The 19232-nt window shown below is 60.7% G+C and overlaps 1 protein-coding gene across 3 annotated transcripts in view; it reads right to left on the bottom strand.

Annotated features, from left to right (window-relative positions):
* SLC22A18 (solute carrier family 22 member 18) overlaps positions 1-19209 on the bottom strand; it is a 21979-nt gene extending 2770 nt beyond the window's left edge. The window contains exons 1-9 of one of the 3 annotated variants that reach the window (XM_023183521.1): positions 19108-19209; positions 15722-15997; positions 11145-11242; positions 10105-10265; positions 9715-9847; positions 5115-5233; positions 3779-3886; positions 2472-2572; positions 221-322 (exon numbers count right to left, since the gene is read on the bottom strand). In XM_023183521.1, the coding sequence (XP_023039289.1) occupies positions 221-322; positions 2472-2572; positions 3779-3886; positions 5115-5233; positions 9715-9847; positions 10105-10265; positions 11145-11242; positions 15722-15997; positions 19108-19200 (1191 nt within the window). In that variant the 5' untranslated portion in view covers positions 19201-19209. Of the gene's footprint in view, positions 1-220; positions 323-2471; positions 2573-3778; positions 3887-5114; positions 5234-9714; positions 9848-10104; positions 10266-11144; positions 11243-15721; positions 15998-16855; positions 17026-19107 lie in introns of those variants that run through there. The other 2 variants (XM_023183523.1, XM_023183522.1) reach the window with 2 other exon arrangements.
* Positions 19210-19232: the final 23 nt, after the last annotated feature.

The raw sequence follows: 19232 nt of genomic DNA, 5'->3' as shown, positions 1-19232 counted from the left end.
GTCCCTCCCCACCCTGACCTGTCCCTCTCCACCCTGACCTGTCCCTCACCACCTTGACCTGTCCCTCACCACCTTGACCGCTGCCCCTGCTGAAGAGCTGGCTCTGGGTGGGTGTGGAGGGGTGGAGGAGGCCCCAGGGACTCAAGCACAGATGGCACCGCCCAAGTGGCCTTGCCCAGTGAGAGGGTCAGGTGAGGAGCCCCAGGTGGGGAGCCCTCACCATGGCCAGTCCCACCGCGATGAAGCCCAGCACGCTGGCCCGGAGCAGCGCCTCCTCCGAGAAGCGGCTGCTCAGCTGTCCAATGACCAGGCCCTGGGTCACCTAGACCAGACAGAGAGGGTAGAAGTGGGTATGGGAGAGGCGAGGGAGGGGCGTCTGGACTGTGGCCAGCCCCCCAAGCAGGGGACCTCCAGACTGGCCTTTGGTGGCCAGGGCCCCTCTGCAGAGAAGGCCCTCAGCATCTGCAAGCCCCGGGGTCTCTCCCCACCCTGCCAGCAGTGACTGCGTCAGGATGGGTCTGCGGTCCCTGAGGAGATGGGGCTCCTCTCCACAGGGAGGAAGGAAAGGTCCACACCAAGGACACCAGGGATGGCCCCGGTGGGACAGGCTCGGCCGCTGGCTGCTCCCAGGCCAGGACAAGGCTCTCTGTGGGATCATCTCAGCTCCTCCACCGAGCAAGGTGTGCTGGGCCAAAGCACCTGGGAGTACAGGGGTGGCCCGCGCTGGAGGAGTCCCTGGGCTCAGTACCTGCCTGCAGGGCAGGCCCAGCCTGCAGCACCTCTGCAGGGCACCAGTCGCTCTCCCCACTTCCCCCCTGGCAGAACAGAAATTGCTTCCAACCGGAATCATAAATGGTTTAAAAATCTTACCTTCACACTTGCTTTATCTTAGGGTTTTTGGGGGGATTTTAACATGTTTTTAAAAGGAAGAGCTGGCAAGTTTCACTTGGTGCAATGCGCTTAGGAGTAGCTCACGGTGAGTGCCGTGAAGGACTTCAACCCAGGACTCAGACACCAAGGCCAGAAGCCTATTTGTGTTACATCTCAATTTACCCAGTAAGTTTAAAAAAGCTTGAACTTAGGAGCCCTGCAGGTTGTGACATGAACCTGGAGCTAACAAGCCTGTCCCTGGCTGGACTTGGGGCCTGGAGGCACTGCAGGCCCCTCCTTCCCCTCCTCAGCCTCCTCTCCTGCTCCTCAGCCTGGGTCGGGGTCCCCAGGCCTCACCCCGCTCCTTCCCCGTCCCTGGGCAGTTCACCAGGCCCAGTTCCTGCGAGAGTGTCCCAGTGGTGTTGGTCACCACCCCAGCTCTGTCTCAGGCAGGGGCCCTACTGAAGCCATGGCAGGCCCAAGTGCCCCACGACACAGGCCAATGACTGCGGTGTCCAGCCCAGCTGCAGACTTCAGCCAGTGTCTGGCTAAGCATCCTTCCCTGCAGTGAGCTGGGCGCAGCCTGTTTGGAACAGGCCCCATGGCTCCAGCCCCGGATTGTTACTATTATTGTTGCTCTTGTTGTTTTTCTGTTTATCTCTTTTTACCCTGCCAGGGTGGCTCCTCCTGGCCCACAAAACCGAGGCCCTCCCTGCCCACGGTGGGGGTCTAGCCCCTCCCAGGAGCAGCTATTTTAGCACTAGTCCAGTCCTGGGTCCAGAGGCTGAAAAGCAGATGACTTGGAGGTGCCAGGAATGCCACAGGCTTCTGGAGAGGGCAAAAGCCCCTGCCCCCCCGCCGGTGGGTCCCAGAATAGCCCCCGCCCCGCGCTCTGGCTGTCAGGCGGCCATCCCGGGTGGTGGCACATCATCAGCTGTCCCCACCACCCCAGGGTCTGGTCCAGATGCCCAGAGGAGCTGGCGGTGGAGGTGGCTCGCCCTGGCCTGGTAGCTGAGCGGTTCTTCGGGAGCAGACAGGACACCTGCCGCATCGGAGCTGCCAGGGTTTCTGGGCATCCCTCCATGACAGTGTGGCCTCTGAGGGCTGGCATCTTATCCTACCATGACCGCGTGGCCTCTGAGGGCTGGCATCTCATCCTACTATGACAGCGTGACCTCTGAGGGCTGGCGCTTGCTCCTGTGGGACCTCCAAAGGCACCCACACTAGTCTAAGCACTCTGCCATGTTAGGCCATCTCGTCTGCCAAGGACCCTGCAAGGCGGGCACTTTGGCCTCATGGGACAGATATGGAGAGGTTGGGAGACTTGCTGTGGTCACACAGCTGGCGGGCAGGTGGGCTGCCACAGACCCCAGCTGGCTGCCCATCAGAGGCCAGAGTCCACTGCCCTCACAGCGTGCCCAACACTGCAGCTGGCTCTTCCTCCCTGGTCTGTATGCCTGGTTCCCTGTGGACCCTGACATGTACCAGATGGGAGGCCAAGGGCTCTCCAGCCTCCACCGGGGAGGAGCCTCTACTCTCAGAGGCCTGCCCCACTGGAGACCCCTGCCATGTCCCCCAACAGGCCCTGTGTGCCCACTCACCATCTGGAGCAGCCCGAAGAAGGACATGAGGTAGCCAGCTTGGGCAGCCTCCAGCTGGAAGAATTCCATGGAGATGATGGAGAACATGACCATGAAGAGCCCTGAGTGGGGGCAGGGGAACGGGGTGAGCACCCCCACACCCCGGCCTTGGCGCCCACCTCCCTCCCACCTCAGCAGCCTGGCCAGTCAGGGTGTCTGGGCCTTGGCCGGTGACTGGTTCAGGGAGGGGCCTGTGATGCCAGCTGGACCAATGAGACCCTTCCCTGGGATTCTGCCGGATCCCTGGTGTGGAAAATACCTCCCATGCAGTTGCTAAGCTCTGGGCTGTCAGCAGGAAGGTGCTGGAAGGGAGGGACCCAGGGCTGACCACGCGGGAGGATTTGGCCCCAAGACCCACCACGGCTGTCTATTATAACAGCCCTCAAAGTCACGTCTGCAATCCCAGCACTGTGGGAGGCCAAGGTGGGAGGACTGATTGAGGCCAGGAGTTTGGGACCAGCCTGGAAAACATAGTGAGACCCTGTCTCTACAGTTAAATTAGCTGAGGGTGGTGGCGCATGCCTGTAGTTGCAGCTGCTCGGGAGGCTGAGACAGGATAATTGCTTGAGCCTGCGAGGTGGAGCCTGCAGTGAGCCGAGATCGTGCCACTGCACACCAGCCTGGGCAGTGGTCTCAAAAAAAAGGGCCCTCAAAGGGCCTGTTACTGAGGTTAGTAACTTGGGTTCCAGTTTTGAGAACCAACAGAGCTGGCCTGGGTGGGCTGGGAGGGACAGAGGCGGGGGCCAGTCCGAGTGCTGAGGGCCTGTTCTCCATCCTGCTTCCTGGCATCCCAGTTAGAGGAGTCCAGGCGGGGCTGCTGAGGGACAGGGCTGCTCCTGGGCTTGTCCATGGCTCGCTATCCTATCTGTGGCCCGCGACACCCTAGGGTCTGCTGAGAGGGCCCCGGGCCAGGATGCCTCAGAAGGCGGTGTTGACACTCAGACTTGCTGTCCCTGCGTCTCCGGCCCCCTGGAGAGCACGTGAGGCCGCAGGGTAGGAGGGTAAAGAGCTGAGGAGCATGCAGGGATGCATGGCTGCGAGCCAGGCCCTCTGCCTGTGGGGACCCTCCCCGGGATGTGCAGCTGCACAGTGTGGAGGGGCTGGAAGGAGGCGGGAAAGACCCTTTTCTGCCTTCCTCCTGCTCCCGCCTGCTCTACCACATCTGCGTGGACCTGTGGGACACAGGCCAGAGGAAGGGCTAGGCCCTGGCCACAGCCTGAACTCTCTGCCAGGCTCTGGCCACTGTCGGGGCAGTAGTTGGGACTCACCTGTGGGGAAGTTGGAGGCCACCTTGACCAGAAATATCCTCGGGACATCTGGCAGCCGCAGCAGGGAGGCGATGGCCTTCAGGTCAAACACACTGGCCTGGGGGCCGCCTGGCACGGAGAGGCCATTGTCCCAATGCCCACCCCTCACCCAGCTGCAGGCCTCGCCGCTCCTAGGCTCCTGTTGCGCCCGCCTGGGTACAGCTTCCTTCCTTGGCTTCTGTGCCTCTCACTTGTGGGAACGGGAGCTGGTGATGCTCCCAGCCCCGAGGTGGGCACCGCCCCTCAGCACACTGCCACGCATTCCTAAGGGCCCCCTGAATCCCCAGAGGCACTCAGGAAAAGCATTCTCTGCCTGCAGGTAGCCTGGCCTCAACCTGGGCTTGCAGTGGTGCAGGCCTGTGGCAGTCCCTGAACAAGGGACCAATAGCTGCTTCCTGTATGGTCCTGGCCTGGGGCCTGGGGCCGAGCATGACCAGGCCACCAGCCCAGAGGAGGACAATGGCAACGCTGCACCCTTCTCTGTGGCCACAAGTCACCGCTGTGGCCTGGCCAACTGGACACCTTCGCGTGCAGAGCCGCGGGTCCGCAGCCCGGCTCACCGCATTCTTCCTCCCTATTTCCCCAGGGGCTCCTGCCTCTCTGGCTCTGCTGTGTTTGCCACAGGCCCAGCTCCACCTGGCCCTCCCCCTGGACTTCCTAGGTTAATTTCATCACAGCCTCCTGTCCCAGGATGACCCCAGGTGGGTCCCTCCGTCCCAGGCTGAGCTCTTCGTCCCTAGGCACCGAGGCATGGGTCCTGCCACGTGCCTGGCACTCAGGGGCTGGGTTCAGCAGGGGGCCAGCCTTCAGGGGAGCCCCTCTGAGGAGCCTTGGCCTCTCCTCATGGGACCAGCCTGACCATCCTCTGCTCTCCACCAATCAGTGCCCTTCAGGCAGAACCCTCACCTCTCCCTGGACACTCAGAGCCTTGGGAGCCTTACTGATCCACCCACCCTGTTGGGGGTCCCTCCTGGTCCTCCCCAGGCCTCTCTGGGCCTCCCCTCCTAGCGTCTTCCCTGTCTGGGCCCCCTTTCCTAACGTCTTCCCTGTCTCTCTGGGCCTCCTCCCTTCTCCGGGCCTCCCTGTTTGCCGGAGGCCCACTTCCACCTCTTCATGACCACACCTCACTTGGCTCCTATGATGTCAGCAGCTGGGAGGGGTTCAAGGAAGGCAGGAGGGTGTGGGTAGCCCCCAGATTTCCCCTCAGGCCCCTGTGCCCCTCGGCTGGAGCACGCAGGCCTAGCCAGTGCCTCCCATAGACCCAGCATCTGGGCAGGGTGTACCTGGCGGGGCTTACCTGGCGGTGGAGTCTCAGTGTTAGTTTTGGTCCCTTTGGTGCTGGCGGGGATGCAGGTGAAACTGAGGACAGCTCCCAGGAGGGTGGCCAGGGCAGCCAGGATGGCCGGGCACTGAATCCTGCGGGCAACAGTCTTGGCTGCACAGGGCGCGGGTCCCAGGGCCCAGACGCCCCAGCCACATCCTCCAATCTGCGCCTTCAGTCACACTAAAATAGCTTAAACCTGATCTCCCACATCCCCACAGTATGTGGCCTAAAATGTGGGGACTGGGACCCTCAGAGCACATTTATTAGGTGATAGATGAAGGAACTGGTAGGGCGCTCACTATCCCTGACCCTCACCACAGTATACTGGCCCCAGCAGCCCCTGTGGGTAGCAAGTGTGGACACCAGGCTGGTAAGCAGCTGGGGCAGGCAGCAGATCCCCGCAGGGACAGCAGCTCCCTGGCTGGTCAAGGTCTCCAGGAACCTCTGGTGAGGTCTGGACTCCTGCGTGGTCTGCAGTGACAAGCCCTCATCAAGCCTCACCTTGCTCTGAGGCTCTGAGAGGGGACACACAAGGTGACAACATACGCCCAGGTCATCCTGCTGCCAGGAGCAAACCCACAGGTGGGGCCAAGGCTGGATCAGCTGGGACCTGGCTTCATGGGACACCTAGCTCATAAGAGGATGGGGCAGGGGGGCGCACAGAGCATCCCTGGATGTCCAGCCCAGGGCCGGGAGAAGTCATCCATGCCCCAGGATGCTGCAGTTAGAACCATGTTTGAAAAAGAACATCTTGCCATGCCACTCCTAACTCAGTTGCCCTCTGGCTTCCAGGGTGCCCCAGAAGGTCCTAAAGGCCCCTCTGGCCAGACCCTTCCCAGTCCTTGTGTCTCCCAGTACCTGGTCCTCCCATTCCCCAAGCACATAGCCTTCCAACCAAACCACAAGCTCCCTCCTGCCGCAAATGGGCTCTGAGACTGGAGTGACTCACAGGCCCACCAGGAGGCCTGTCCAGCCCACTGCTCACCAGGGCTGTCCTGAGGGATGGCTGGGCCAGAACCATCTCAGCGGGGCCTGTTCCCTCCCTGCCTCGGGAAGAACAGAAAGAACCGGAGTGTCCTGGGCACTGGGAGGCACACGGACTAAGGCAGTGGCTGAGTCACCTGGCTGGGGTGGGAGCGGGCCCGGATCCTCCGTATCCTGCTGCCCCCTCAGCTGCCTGCCAGCCCCTGCCCTGCATCTACCTGCCCCCAAAAGCCTCTTCCCTGTACAGCAGGTGCCCTGTTACAAACAGCCCTGCACCCCTCAACCTCTGCTCAGCACTCAACACACACAGGTGTCCTGTGTCATATGGGGTGCTGCTCACTTCCCCTCCCACCCCCTCCTGCCTCTCTGAGCTCCAGTGCCCCTGGCTTCTCATTTTTTCTCAGCTGGGCAGGGGTGTCCTGCCCACAGGGCCCTGGCACCCCCATAGGCATTGCCCTGATGGCTGCCTGTCCCCCCAGAGAAGGCAAACTCGCTGCTGTCTGGCTCAGGATAGGACTGTACGGCCTCTCCCCATCCCTCCCTAGGCTGTGCGAGGATGGGCTCAGAATATGAGTCACAGAGCCACCCCCCCACCCAGCGTGTGTGCAGTGACTCAGGTCCCGGGTCCCTCCCCAGGCCAGCCTGGCCTCTCAGCCCTGGGCTCTGGAGGCTGGGTCAAACCAGTTATACCAGTGCCTGCCCCCGCAGCCTGTGGGTGCCAAGTCCACTTCCTCCTCCCACCTGCTGCCCAGGTGGGTGTGGATGAGGCAGCACTGGGGCCTTTCAGGGGAATAGGATACATAGGCGGGTGGGCAGGAAGGGAGATCCCATGCACATTGTGCCTCAGTTTCCATTAAGGAAGAGCAGGAAGGCTGCAAGGCAGGGGTGTTCATAGCTGCACCAGACTCCTGCCCCGTGCTAGGCCAGGAGCCAGAGCAGGCTAGGGGCGTCGGGACTGCCGGACCAAGAAGGCCAGGGGGCTGGTCCTTGCCATGGGGCACCAAGCCTTGAAGCCTGGCTGGCACCTGGCCCCACTGCCTTTGGTGAGCCCCCAAGGAGGAGATGTGGGCCTCCCTCACCACATCTGGGTTGGACAAAGGCAGAGTACCAGCCACAAGCTCACCCCCGCATCCCCCCCGTGCCACCACCACTCTGGGCAGCCAGCTTTTGCTACAGGGCCCAAGCAGCACCCCATGTCTTGGGCGTGGTATGAGGACCCTGAGGGAGTCCCACACTGCCTGGGCCTTGGACAGGGAGCGGGGAGCTTCATGGAGGGAGCCTCACCATCTCCTGGGCCTCAGTTACCCCACCCATCAAAGGAAATGTCGCAGCTGGTCTGGTTGTGAACCGTCAAGGTTGTAAAGCGCCTCAGATCTTGGGATGAATGGAGGCAGGGAAGCGAATGGAATGTTCTGGCAGGTGTGGGCAGAGGTAGAGGCCGTCTTGGCAGCTACCGGGGGGGGGGGGGACCTGGACCGGGTTCTCAGGGTCAGCCGGTGGGATGGGGGAAAGGGCAGGTGAGGACAGGAGGGGACCTGTGGCCTGGTAGATAGGCCTTCAGGAGGCGTGCATGCTGAGCTCTCCAGCATCACGGCCACGCTCACTGCCTGAGCGAGCTCGGACCCTCCTAGCATCCTTGTGGGTGAGTAAGGGCAGGGGAGGCCCATTTAATGGGTGAGGAAGGCTGGCCAGGGAAGGAGGCAGCAGCAGGCAGCTGGGCCCTGAGCCGGCAGAGTCCCTGGGGTGGGCAGCACCCTGGGAGGGCGGCTGCCCAGCTCGGCCACCTGCTGGGGCCCAGCGCTCCTCCCCATGCCCTTCTCACGCCCTTCCTCACCCCGGCCACCCTGGAGAGGCAGGCCCTGGGTGGTGCCGGCTCCCCATGCCTCACACCTGCCAGCTCCCTGGCTCCAGGAGGAGTGGTCCCTGCTGTCCCACCACAGCTGCCCACGCAAGTGCCCTAAGCCCCATCCTCCAGGGACACCCTACCAGCAATGTGCTTGACTCCCACATCAGCCCTTCCCTCTCCCAGGGACGCCTCCCCATGGCTCACCCCCCATTCTCACCCCTGCTGTGCTATCCAGGGCACCCCGGTCTGGCGCCTGCCCCTCCTCCCTCCCTCCAGCCACGCAGCCCCCCGGCTTCCACACCCAGAACCTCTGTACCATGGTTTCTTCGCCTCCTTCACCTGCTTCAGGCCTCGACTCAGATGCCACCTCCTCAGACAGTCCCTAGTGACCCCATCCATTGAGCCCCCCGTTCTGCTTTGTGACTTTTTGCTCCATGTAGCTCAGCCTGATGTTACGGGAATTCCTATCACATTCCCTTCATCCCAGGGACTCAGCCTGTGTTGTCTGCCAGTGTATTCTAGAACCAGAGTCCTGGGGCAATGTTGAGGTGTTCGGACAAACTGCCCACCCCCCGCACTCCACCTCCTGCTCACAGCCGTCAGCAGCCACCAGTCCCCAGCCCAGGCTCTAATGAAAATGCTGGGAGAACGTTCAGGGGATCAAACAAGGCCTGCAGCACAGCCCTAGAGGCCTCCGGAGAAGGAAGTGTGCTAACAAGGCCACTGTGCCCTCCCAGCGCTGATCGCTAGGGCTGCGCCAGCACCCAGTGGCCTCCACCATTGTTGGGGTTTGTCTCGAGGTCCTGGGGGTGCCTGGCCTGGGAACTGCTATCAGTTCATCCAGGACTGGAGAGCCTGGTGTCCACAGAAGTGCCTGCCTCATGCCAAGGGGCATCTCCAATGTGAGGGGCGTTCAGAGGCCAGAAAGACTCCACTCCAGAATGCAGCCTCAGGGAAACTCACAGGCCAGCAGAGGGTGGGGGTCACCAGCTGGCGCAGGGCCTGGGAGACCCCGGGTGTATAATACAAAGCTGGGGACAGGGCACAGTTGTGACTTCTTCTACTGTCCCAGGATCATGCCGCTACTATCAGGATTTACATTTCAGAGCTGAGGAAACTGAGTCAGGAAGAGCTCACAGAAGGAGGCAGCAGACCCATGGATCCTCCTTATCCCGCCAGAGTCCCTGCTGCAGTCCCTCTCCCGGGGACACCCTCCCCGGGGGGACCCTCCCTGGGGCACAGCCACCCTCGCAGCCTCCAGGGACAGCTAGCAAGGGACCGTCAGGAGGCAAATGGGAAGCCCGACATCCCCCCATCCTCCCACTGCCCACCCGGGCGCCCCCCGGACTCTCCACTCTGGGCACCGTCCAACAGCGCAGCCCCGCTGCCACAGCATCCCGGTTCCCGGGTGCTCCTGTCCCCAGCAGGAGGCTGCTGGGAGGCCTCCCTCCTCTCAGGGCCTCAGTTTCCCCAGCGTCCCAGTGGGGCTGTGCGTGGACAGCACTGAGACATCACCCGGCCCCAGCCAGGGCCAGCTGGGGAGGTCAGGCCTGGGCCTAGCGCGGAGCCAGGTGTCCCCTGTAGCCACATCCCGTGGCCGCTCACGCCCCGCGGGTTCCCAGCCCAGCCCAGCCCGCCTGATGAGCAAACGGGGAAACCGAGGCCGAGAGGGGGCGGGGCAGGGCCGACCCAGCCGCTGGCGTCCTGACCCGCAGCCTCCGTCCGGCGCCCCCAGCCACTCACCCGTAAGCGGAGACCAGGGTCCCGCCCAGCAGGGAGCCCAGGATGACGCCGACGCCGAAGCAGAGGCCGAGCCGGCCCAGGGCCGCGGGCCGCTCCTCAGGTGCAGATAGATCCGTGATGACCATCTGGGCAGCTGGGGACGGGGCGGGCGAGCTGAGCAGGGAAAGCCCCTTGGTGGGCCCCTCCCCACCCACCTCCCCAAGCCCTTTCCACCCCGACCTGCCCTTCCACAAGCCCCGCCCCACGTCGCCCCCGCCCCTGTCCAGCCCTTAAGGCCAGACCCTGCACGCACGCAGACCTCCCTGGCGGTGTCCTGGGTCCTCCGCAGGCTGCCCCCTTCCTGGCCCACCTGGCCCCCAGACCCCCCGTCCCCCAGTCCCCAGGCCCTACCTGGCAGCGTGTGCATGAGCGCTCCGGGCAGTCGCGAGGCGAAGAGCAGGTAGACCCCGGGCAGGGCCGGGCTGGAGGCGGCCGCCAGGAGCAGGTAGAGCGCCAAGGCAGCCAGGAAAGAGAGCGTGAGCGCCGCCCGCGCCCCGCGCTGATCTGCGAACCTGGAGTCCGAGGGGCGGGTCAGACCCTCACGGAGGCAGTCACGGCTCCCCTTCCCCCCGTTCAGGGGCTGCCCAAGCGGGGCTGACCAGGGAGGCTGGAGTGCGGGTGGGGATGGACGGCCGGGACGCCTGGGCGGCTGCTGGGAGGCCTCCCTCCTCTCAGGGCCTCAGTTTCCCCAGCGTCCCAGTGGGGCTGTGCGCAGACAGCTTCACTGAGCTGGGAGTCTGACCCCGGGCAAAGACCAGCTCCGTGTAAAAATAAATGGTGGAATCCCAGAGGACCAAGGGCCCGCGTTTTACAGGAAGTGTTTCCCAGGTTGGGTCTGAGAAAGCAGAGCCTTTCTCCCTCCTGTTCTGAGCCACTGGAAGCCCTCAGACCCCCGCTGGTCTGCTGCCTGCGGAACCCTTCATTTCTGCCTACAGGTTGCCCTGAAGAGGCAACTCCCCTTATGTGTCCCTTGCTCCACAACTCCCCTTATGCAACTCCCCTTATGTGTCCACTGTGGCTTGTGGGAGGATGTCCCCGTCCCGTCCACGCTCAGCGTTCCCACAGCACTGAGACCCAGGGTGTACGGGGCCCCCAAAGTCCCTCCTGCCTGGTCTCAGCAGGCCTATGTGTGGGCACTTACAGCCACAAGGTGTTCACCAATCACACTGTGTGCCACAGCCAGGATTAGTGGAAGGCATGGGTGGGACACCCAGGGAGCCTACCGGGAGCCAAAGTTCTTCTGCACCCCCACCGGCCTGGGACCCAGAAGTGCCATCATCCCAGGGGGGTCTGGTATGGGGTCGGGGAACCTGGCCAGTCCAAGCCCATGGCGTCTGAGAAGGGGCCTGGGTCATTGTGGGGAGAGCCCCCTGTACACACACACATTGTACCTGCCAAACACCGGACCGCCCAGCAGCTGCAGCACCCCAAAGGTGGTTTGCAGGTAGCCAAAGGCAATGGAATCCAGGCCCAGTTTCCGAGACAGGTACTGAAACACAGGAGGGAGCCCAGAGGGAGGGGCTGGGAAAGACTGCAGGGCCTGGAATTTGGGGTCCCCGGATGGGCAGGGGGTGGGAGGGGACCAAGGGCCTGAGCTCTGTTGACTACACAGTATGACTATCCAGGGGGCCTTCCCAGGGGGACCCTGCTCCTCCTCTCCTAGGTGGAAGCCTGTGGTGGCCTTTAGGGTCCTTCCCCTCTTCAGGGCACGCCTCAGAGAGGCACCTGACCCCCATCATTTTGTCTTCATTCATTCAAAACTTTGTGAGGAAGCCAGCAGCACTGTCCTGGCCAGCAACAGATTGTCCCAAGGCCCCCAAGTGACCTCCAAGAGGTGGCCTATTGCCCAGCAGGACACAGTCTGCTCTGTGAGGCCCCAGCCCCTCAGCCCCTCGGGAGGAGTAGGTCCGTGACAGCATTCCTCCCAGGGACACCCTTCTATCTTGCCCTAATTCTCTGTGACTTTGGTCCCCCTGCAGCCGCTCCTCCCCCTGCCCCTACCTCTGAGTTGCCGACCCTCCTTCCAGTGATGTCACTTATTATGGGCTTCATTGTGTACCCCCAAATTTATATGCCTTAACCCCCAGAACCTCAGAATGTGACATTCTTAGGAAATGGGGTCTTTACAGAGTTAATCGGGTTACAGTGAGGACATGAGGGAGGGCCCTGATCTAATGTGACCAGTGTTCTCATTAGGAGGAGAATTTGGGACACAGACACACTCGGAGGGATGATGCTGTGAAAACCCATGGGAAGACAGAGTGATGTGGCCACAAGCCAAGGGATGTCTGGGCTCCCAGGGGCTGGAAGAGGTGGGAAGGTTCCTCCCCCATGGGTTCCAGAGGGAGCCTTGATCTCACACTTCTGGCCTCCCAAACTGTGAGACAATAGGCTTCTGTTGCTCTAAGCCCCCAGGGTTTTGGATACTTTATTATGGCAGCCCCAGGTGCTAATACACTGTCCCCTCCCCCAATCCTGGACCTTTCCCTACACTCAGTCTTGGGGTCCCACTCCCCTTCTTTCCACTGTCCCCCTTGGTCCACACGAATTCTCCCCAGTGCACTTCAGTCCCAAGGGAAGTCAGAAACCCCTCCATCCCCCAACCCCAGACTCCTTCCTTCAGCTCCATCCCTGCTCCCGCAAGGATGGGAAAGTCCCCCTGTCTGCCAGGTCTCCCTTATGTTTATGAGCTTGACCTGACAATCCCCCACATTCCCTAGTAAACCTCTGCCTCCTCCATCCCTCCCCTCCCCTGCGCTGCTAGTGTGAGGATGCTGAGCCTCTCCCTGTTTTTTTCTTTTTTCTTTTTCTTTTAATTATACTTTTAAGTTCTAGGGTACATGTACACAACGTGCAGGTTTGTTATATATGTATACATGTGCCAAGTTGGTGTGCTGCACCCATTAACTCGTCATTTACATTAGGTATATCTCCTAATGCTATCCCTCCCCCATCCCTCAACCCCACGACAGGCCCTGGTGTGTGATGTTCCCCACTCTGTGTCTAAGTGATCTCATTGTTCAGTTCCTACCTATGAGTGAGAACATGTGGTGTTTGACTTTCTGTCCTTGCAATAGTTTGCTCAGAATGATGGTTTCCAGCTTCATCCGTGTACAAAGGAACTCATCCTTTTTATGGCTGCATAGTATTCCATGGTTTAAATGTGCCACATTTTCTTAATCCAGTCTATCATTGATGGACATTTGGGTTGGTTCCAAGTGTTTGCTATTGTAAATAGTGCCACGATAAACATACGTGTGCCTGTGTCTTTATAGTAGCATGATTTATAATCCTTTGGGTATATACCCAGTCATGGGATCGCTGGGTCAAATGGTATTTCTAGTTCTAGATCCTTGAGGAAACGCCACACTGTCTTCCACAATGGTTGAACTAGTTTACAGTCCCACCAACAGTGTAAAAGTATTCCTATTTCTCCACATCCTCTCCAGCACCTGCTGTTTCCTGACTTTTTAATGATCGCCATTCTAACTGGTGTGAGATGGTATCTCATTGTGGTTTTGATTTGCATTTCTCTGATGGCCAGTGATGATGAGCATTTTTTCATGTGTCTGTTGGCTGCATAAAGGTCTTCTTTTGAGAAGTGCCTGTTCATAGAGGATGCTGAGCTTCTCATCCCCATGCCTGCCCACCCGTCCTCGCCTACCCAAGTCATCCTCCCTGCCTGCGTCACATGCCAACCTTTTGCCTCCTCAAGGGCAGGGCTCCCAATGCTCCTCTCTCCCTGTTTCTCTGCACAGTCCCCTTCTGTGGGGGTGCCCACTGGAGCAAGCTCCCAGTGCTCCTCTCTCCCAGTTTCTCTGCACAATCCCCTTCTGGGGGACGCCCATTGGAGCAAGCTCACATCCTGTTACTTCTCTTGCTTTTTCTTGACCCTCCCCTACAGCTACTCCCACATATTTGCGGGCAAAGCTCTGAGCAGCTGCTTCATCTTGCAGCCTCCTCTCTTCCCATCTCTTTCCTTCTCTCCCAGCCCTTGGAGCAGGCCCCCGCCTCCTGCTGCCTCCTCTCCCCCAGGTCCCCATCGACCCCACACTGCTGCCTCCAGTGGTCTGCTTTGGCATGCCTCCCACTGGAGTGCCAGTTACCTTGGTGGCTTCTGCCCTCCTCCACCGTGGTCTGCTGCTCTGGGCTGTGCTGGGTCCTCCGCCCCTCCTCTGCCACCACTACCAGTTCCCCCAGCTCCTCCGACCTCCAGCCTCCCTGCCCTCTGGGGAAGCCCACGTCATGACCGTCTACTTGCTGCAGGGCCCCAGAGCCTCTGTGCTGAACTGCCTTGTGTCCAGCTCCCTTCGGCTCTCCACTGAGGTCTAAAATCATCTCAAACTCAACCCTTTCCCAACTGGGCTCCCATCTTTCCCCAAAGACTGCCTTTCCTCCTGTCCACGCCTCCTTCCTTATGGGCTCAGGCCGAAATCTTCAGCGCCCCCTGAGCCCTGCTTTCTCTCACACCCACAGCAATCCATTGACAACACATGTAAAATCCAGCCACCTCTCACCTCCTCTACGGCCATCACCAGCCCAGAGTTCTTTGAGCAGCAGGTGGGGTGTGGTCCTATTCTGGCCTCAACCTGTCCACTCTGGCCACTCTGGTCTCTCTACTGCCCCGGGGCCTCTCCTGCTTCCTTCCAGCCCTGCTCCAAGGTTGCCTTCTCTATGAGGAAGAGCTCGCCCCTTTCCCACTGCAGCCCCTGTGTGTGCAGACCACCAGCTCCGAGGGTACGGACTGTTGAGGACTTTTACATTCTGCAGTATTTCAGGTTCTGACATCAGGGTCAGCTCCTGGGCACTCGGCACAGAGTTACTCCCTATGAGAGTCGATGGGCGGCCGAAGCTACTCCACCCGTGTTCCGTACCCAGCTGTGGGAAGGGTTCTGACTTCTCATTCACTCTTCCCCGCACCAACCCTACAGGGAGGGACTGTTATTACCATCTTATGATGAGAAAGCCAAGGCTCCTGTCCAGCCTTCCCCACTGGTAGGGAGGAGATTCAGGGCTTGACCCAAGCCATTTAGCAGGAGTGGGCGGGGCTCCTGAGGCACGGCGGGGAGGGATCCTTAGGTTCACCTTTGGGCTGCGAGCCTCTGCCAGGCCCGGAATCATGCCAAAGGCCCATCCCCACTCCCACCCAGATGCCCAGGTCCAGGCTCTGAGGGCTGGAGAGCCCTCTGAGGACAGCAGGTGTCTGAGCCCACGCCAGGCTTCCCGGAAGCAAACGCAGGAAGGCCTGGGGTTGGCCCTGACTCTACCGGAGCTTCTTGGTGATGTGAGACTTTGTTCCCAAGCCTCTGCAGACTTGATGAATAGAATTTAATCATTACTGTTACAGCTTCCAGAGCCACACACTGTGCTGTAGACTACTGGATGATACACTAAACTAACATGAATTTGCCAATGAAATGTTTCCGCATTTGGCAACAGAGATAATTAAATAAGACAGCATTTTATCTCCTGCATGAAAAAGCTTGAGATCAATTTGCTGCCACAGATCATTTAGTGGACAACAGGGACCCAAGAAGATGGAGGGGAGAGATAGAAGCTGCTGGCAGGTGCAAGGAGAGCCTCTCTGAGGGGTGAACTGCCCGGAGCCAGATTGGATTGAACGGCCCATGGGGCAGGGACTCCAGAGGGCAAAGGCTGCCAGGTGAGAGGCAAGAGGAACAGCGCTAGGATGGTTTGAGGAGGTGCTGCCCCCAGGAGGGAAGCGGGGTGCCTCCCCATGGCTTCTCCCGAGGCTGGCACTGCAGCTGTAGCACACGATGTGCTGACAGGGGTCTAGAGGCAGAGTCCTTAACTTACTCAGCTTTAGTGTGGCGTGGGGTCCCAACCGGGAGGGACCCTGGCAGCACGAAGCCCCTATCCCCACTTTCTGCCACAGCCCCGATGGAAGGCAGGAGGAGCAGCGGGACAGCCCTGGCTGGGGCTGCAGGGGCTGGGGTGTGTTACTCACTGGCAAGACCGAGAACTGCATGAAGAGGCAGGTAAGTTCTATGGCGGCCAGCACGTAGGTGAGCAGGATGACTGAGGACCGGCCTAGAGCGCTCATCCTGCCGGGGGACTGGACCTGGTCCCTGGGAGACCAAGCTCCCTGCATCCTGGACGGGCACAGCAGGGAGACCCAGGAGAGATCCAAGCAGGAGGCTGGTGGAGCAGGGGGCAAAAGTCCAGTCGATCTGGGCGGGGGTGCTGAGTCACTGGGTCCCAGGCAGCACCCACCTGGCCTTGCCTGTAAGAGAGGACAGCCCTGCAGCACTCCTCCCAGTGGAGCTCTTCTGCTACCTGGACCGTAGAGGACACAGCGGGGGCCCCCTCCTCTACTTTTGACAGCTCTGGTCTCCAGGCACACAGTCTCCATGGGAGGGGAGACAGGGACACGCTGCTCCACCCCACCCCTGCAGGTGGGCCAGGCTCAGTGCCCCGTTGCCCCATGGAAGGCACCATGCCCCACTTTTAGAGGGAGGCAGAGGTTCAGAGTGGTGGCTGGGTCCACCTCAAATCATCAGCACCTTCTGTTGGCCGGAGGGCTGATGTGGGTCCCTGTGCCTGGGGGGCCTCTGTAGGCCTCTGTAGCTGCACCTGTCCTCAACACAGTGCAGCTCTCAGGGAAGGTCCACCTTCCCCCGTGACCAGCAACCAGAGCTCCAAGGGGCTTCTGGAATGGTCTTGGAGTGCGTAGGGGAGACACAGCTCAGCCTTCCAGGTTCCCCAGGCAGGGTAGCTCTGCCTCACCCCCCACAGCCGAGTGCTGTCTGTCCCCACCCTTCCCCGCCTGGCCCCCAACTGGTGGGAACTGGATTTTGCGGCTGCAGAGGCCTTTCCCAAATTTTGCCACACTCACAGCTGACTGCATATCTGGGCCCCAAGGTACCGAGCCCAGGCCGGTGGGGCAGGGCGGGGAGACCCACTGAGGGCCCGGGAGCTGCGCCCAGCGACCTCCCCCATCCCAGGATGCGGGGAGGCTGGGGGGAGCAGGGCAGCCGCAGCAGGCACGTCAGGGGCACCTCACTGGGCAGAGGCGCGACACTGCGCCGGGGTTCGGGGTTCGGGGCTCAGGGGCCGCCCTCGCCGGAGTGTGCTCGGGTACCTGCCTTCGCAGGGGCGGGCTTGGGCACGGGTGCCGGTGGGGTGAGCGCTCCGGGGTGATCTCGGCACCGGTCCTTCCGGGGTGAGCCCGGGCCGGGCCCTTTCGGGGGATGACCTGGGACAGGGACCGCCCCTCTGGGTCTCAGTTCCAGCACTCGCCCTTTGCAATGGTTCCGGGAGCGCCCGTGCTGCGGTCTCTGAGCTCTCATTGGCCGAGCCCGCCCCTCCCCTCGAAGGACCCGCCCATGCCCCGCCCACCAGCAGGCCCGCCCAGTGCCCAGCTTCGCCTGCTCCAGCCCTCTCCAGCTTGGATCCTGCCCGGTGCCCGGGCTGCTGGAGTGGGCACTCTGACCCTCAGGCGGCACAGGTGTCCACTCTGAACTCGAGGAGGGGCAGTGTGGGCAGGGGATGGCACCGGGAGGTGGAGGGAAGGAGAGGATGGAGGGGAGGCAGGGCCGGGGAGAGGAAAGTGGAGGAATGAGGGGTTAGGCGAAGAAGTAAGGGAGGTGGTAGAGGGTGTTGTGTAGCCTGGCCCTGCCAAGGGTCTGCACAGAGCCCCAGAAGAGTGACCAGGAGACAGGCGCAGTTCTGGGAACAGCTCTGGGCCCCTCCTCACTTCTCTCCCCAGACCCGGAGGCTGCTAGGAGCAGCTGAGAGCCCGCCTTCCCCCATTTCACCCTGCCTGCCACTTCCCCAGCCTTGCAGGGGCCACCAGAGATGCAGGCACACAGGTAAACAGGCTTCATGCCGCCCTCCGCAGCAGGAGCCGCTTGAGCACACACACCACGTGCTGAGCACACTTGGCCCAGGCCCTGACCTTGGCCTGGGCACCATTCTCCGTGCCCCCTGACTGTCACTAAGGAGGGAGATGCTCACTCAGGACTCCTGCCCCACCTACCTGCGGCTGGGCACAGGCTCAAATATCAAAACCAATGTCATGTGTCAATCATCACTCAACAGAACAGAAAACTGCAGGCGTGAGACAGGGTGAGACAGGCATCACAGAGGCAAGTGAGAGCCGGCCAAAGTCCTGGTGGGCAGGGGGCCAGAGCCAGGTAGGTAGCCCCAGGCCAGCTGGCGAAGCCATTCTAAGTCACGCGGGAGTGGGTCAGGCTACCCTTGGTTCAGCAGCTCAGGTGTCGGGGATCAGAAAATAATACCCCAAAACGAAGCAGCTTCAGAAGCAGCTTTGGAAGCAAAAGTTTTTCTCTGACCTTCTCTTGCTCTGCTGTCTCTCAGCGCCATTCTTCCCCGAAGCTGGTCATAGAAACTAGAATCCATTTTCCCCAGGGCAGGTCATAGAAATCGGAGCCACCCTTTCCCCACAGCCAGACATCAAACCTAAAAATAGCGCTTTAACTCTCCCTCCACCTTTGTGTTCAGAAACTGGCCGTAAAGAAATTATCTGACCTGTGTTGTTTGACTGTAGGGCGTAAGACCCCATTCCAGGAGGGTCCTGCCGCATGCCCAGAAGGAAGGAATGCTGCTCAGAAAGTTCAAGAAATCTACACCAGCAACCCTTGCTGCGCTTCCCCTTGTGGTCCAGTAGCATTAGCGCAGGTCCCTTGATTAATCTGTGTTCCCTCATGCATGTCCGTATTTTGTTGAGCCTAAGCATCAAAAATGGCAATTTCCCCTGTATCTTTGGGTCTTCATCCTGAAGGCTCCCGTTCACACACATCAATAAATTTGGGGACCAAATACCTTTTGTCCAATGAATCCGCCTTCTGTGAGTTTATTTCTTAGCAAGCCCACGGGTGCAGTGCACTGTGCGAGGAGATTCCAGCCTAAACAGTGCAAATGTGTTTGCATCTGGAGTGCGTGTCCCCAGATCCTCTGCCAAGCTCGGTTTCAAGAATAGTCACCACTGGCCTCCCTGGGGGACCCGGGGAGGGTGCAGTCAAGCTGAGAGCCCGGAGCCCAAAGTCGAGAGCCCATGTCCAGCCAGGATTTCCTGGAAGGACTGCACAGAAAGGCCCGCAGAGGAAGGTGGGGGTGGGTGACAGGAGTCTCAGAGTGTCTTAGATTTGGGACTCCTGGGGGAGGATGGGCATCCACATGAACCCTTACTCCATGGGGCAGGTGTGAGGGACTGTCCCCAACAGCTTCCAGACGCCTCCTGGGTTCCCTGGGGAGGGCTTAGAGGGTGAAGTGGCAGAAGGAGATGGGATGAGTTACCAAACTACCCAGAGGTGCGCGAGGGAGGCTGAGGGTCCTCTGGCGCTGAGGGGTGGCGGGGTCCTGGGAACTTACACTGTCTTCCTCCAGGTGAAGCAGGGTCTCAGGTAGCCGGGGAACTGGTTGAGCAGAGGAAATTGGATAGACCTTTTTTTTTTTCTTTGTCATGAACGGCTCGGTGTGGGTAGGGGAACTTCCTG

This window comes from Piliocolobus tephrosceles, chromosome 13, assembly GCF_002776525.5.
Source record: "Piliocolobus tephrosceles isolate RC106 chromosome 13, ASM277652v3, whole genome shotgun sequence".
Lineage (NCBI taxonomy): Eukaryota > Metazoa > Chordata > Mammalia > Primates > Cercopithecidae > Piliocolobus > Piliocolobus tephrosceles.
Note: the sequence above shows the minus strand (reverse complement) of the source record. Positions and strands in the feature narration are given on the sequence as shown.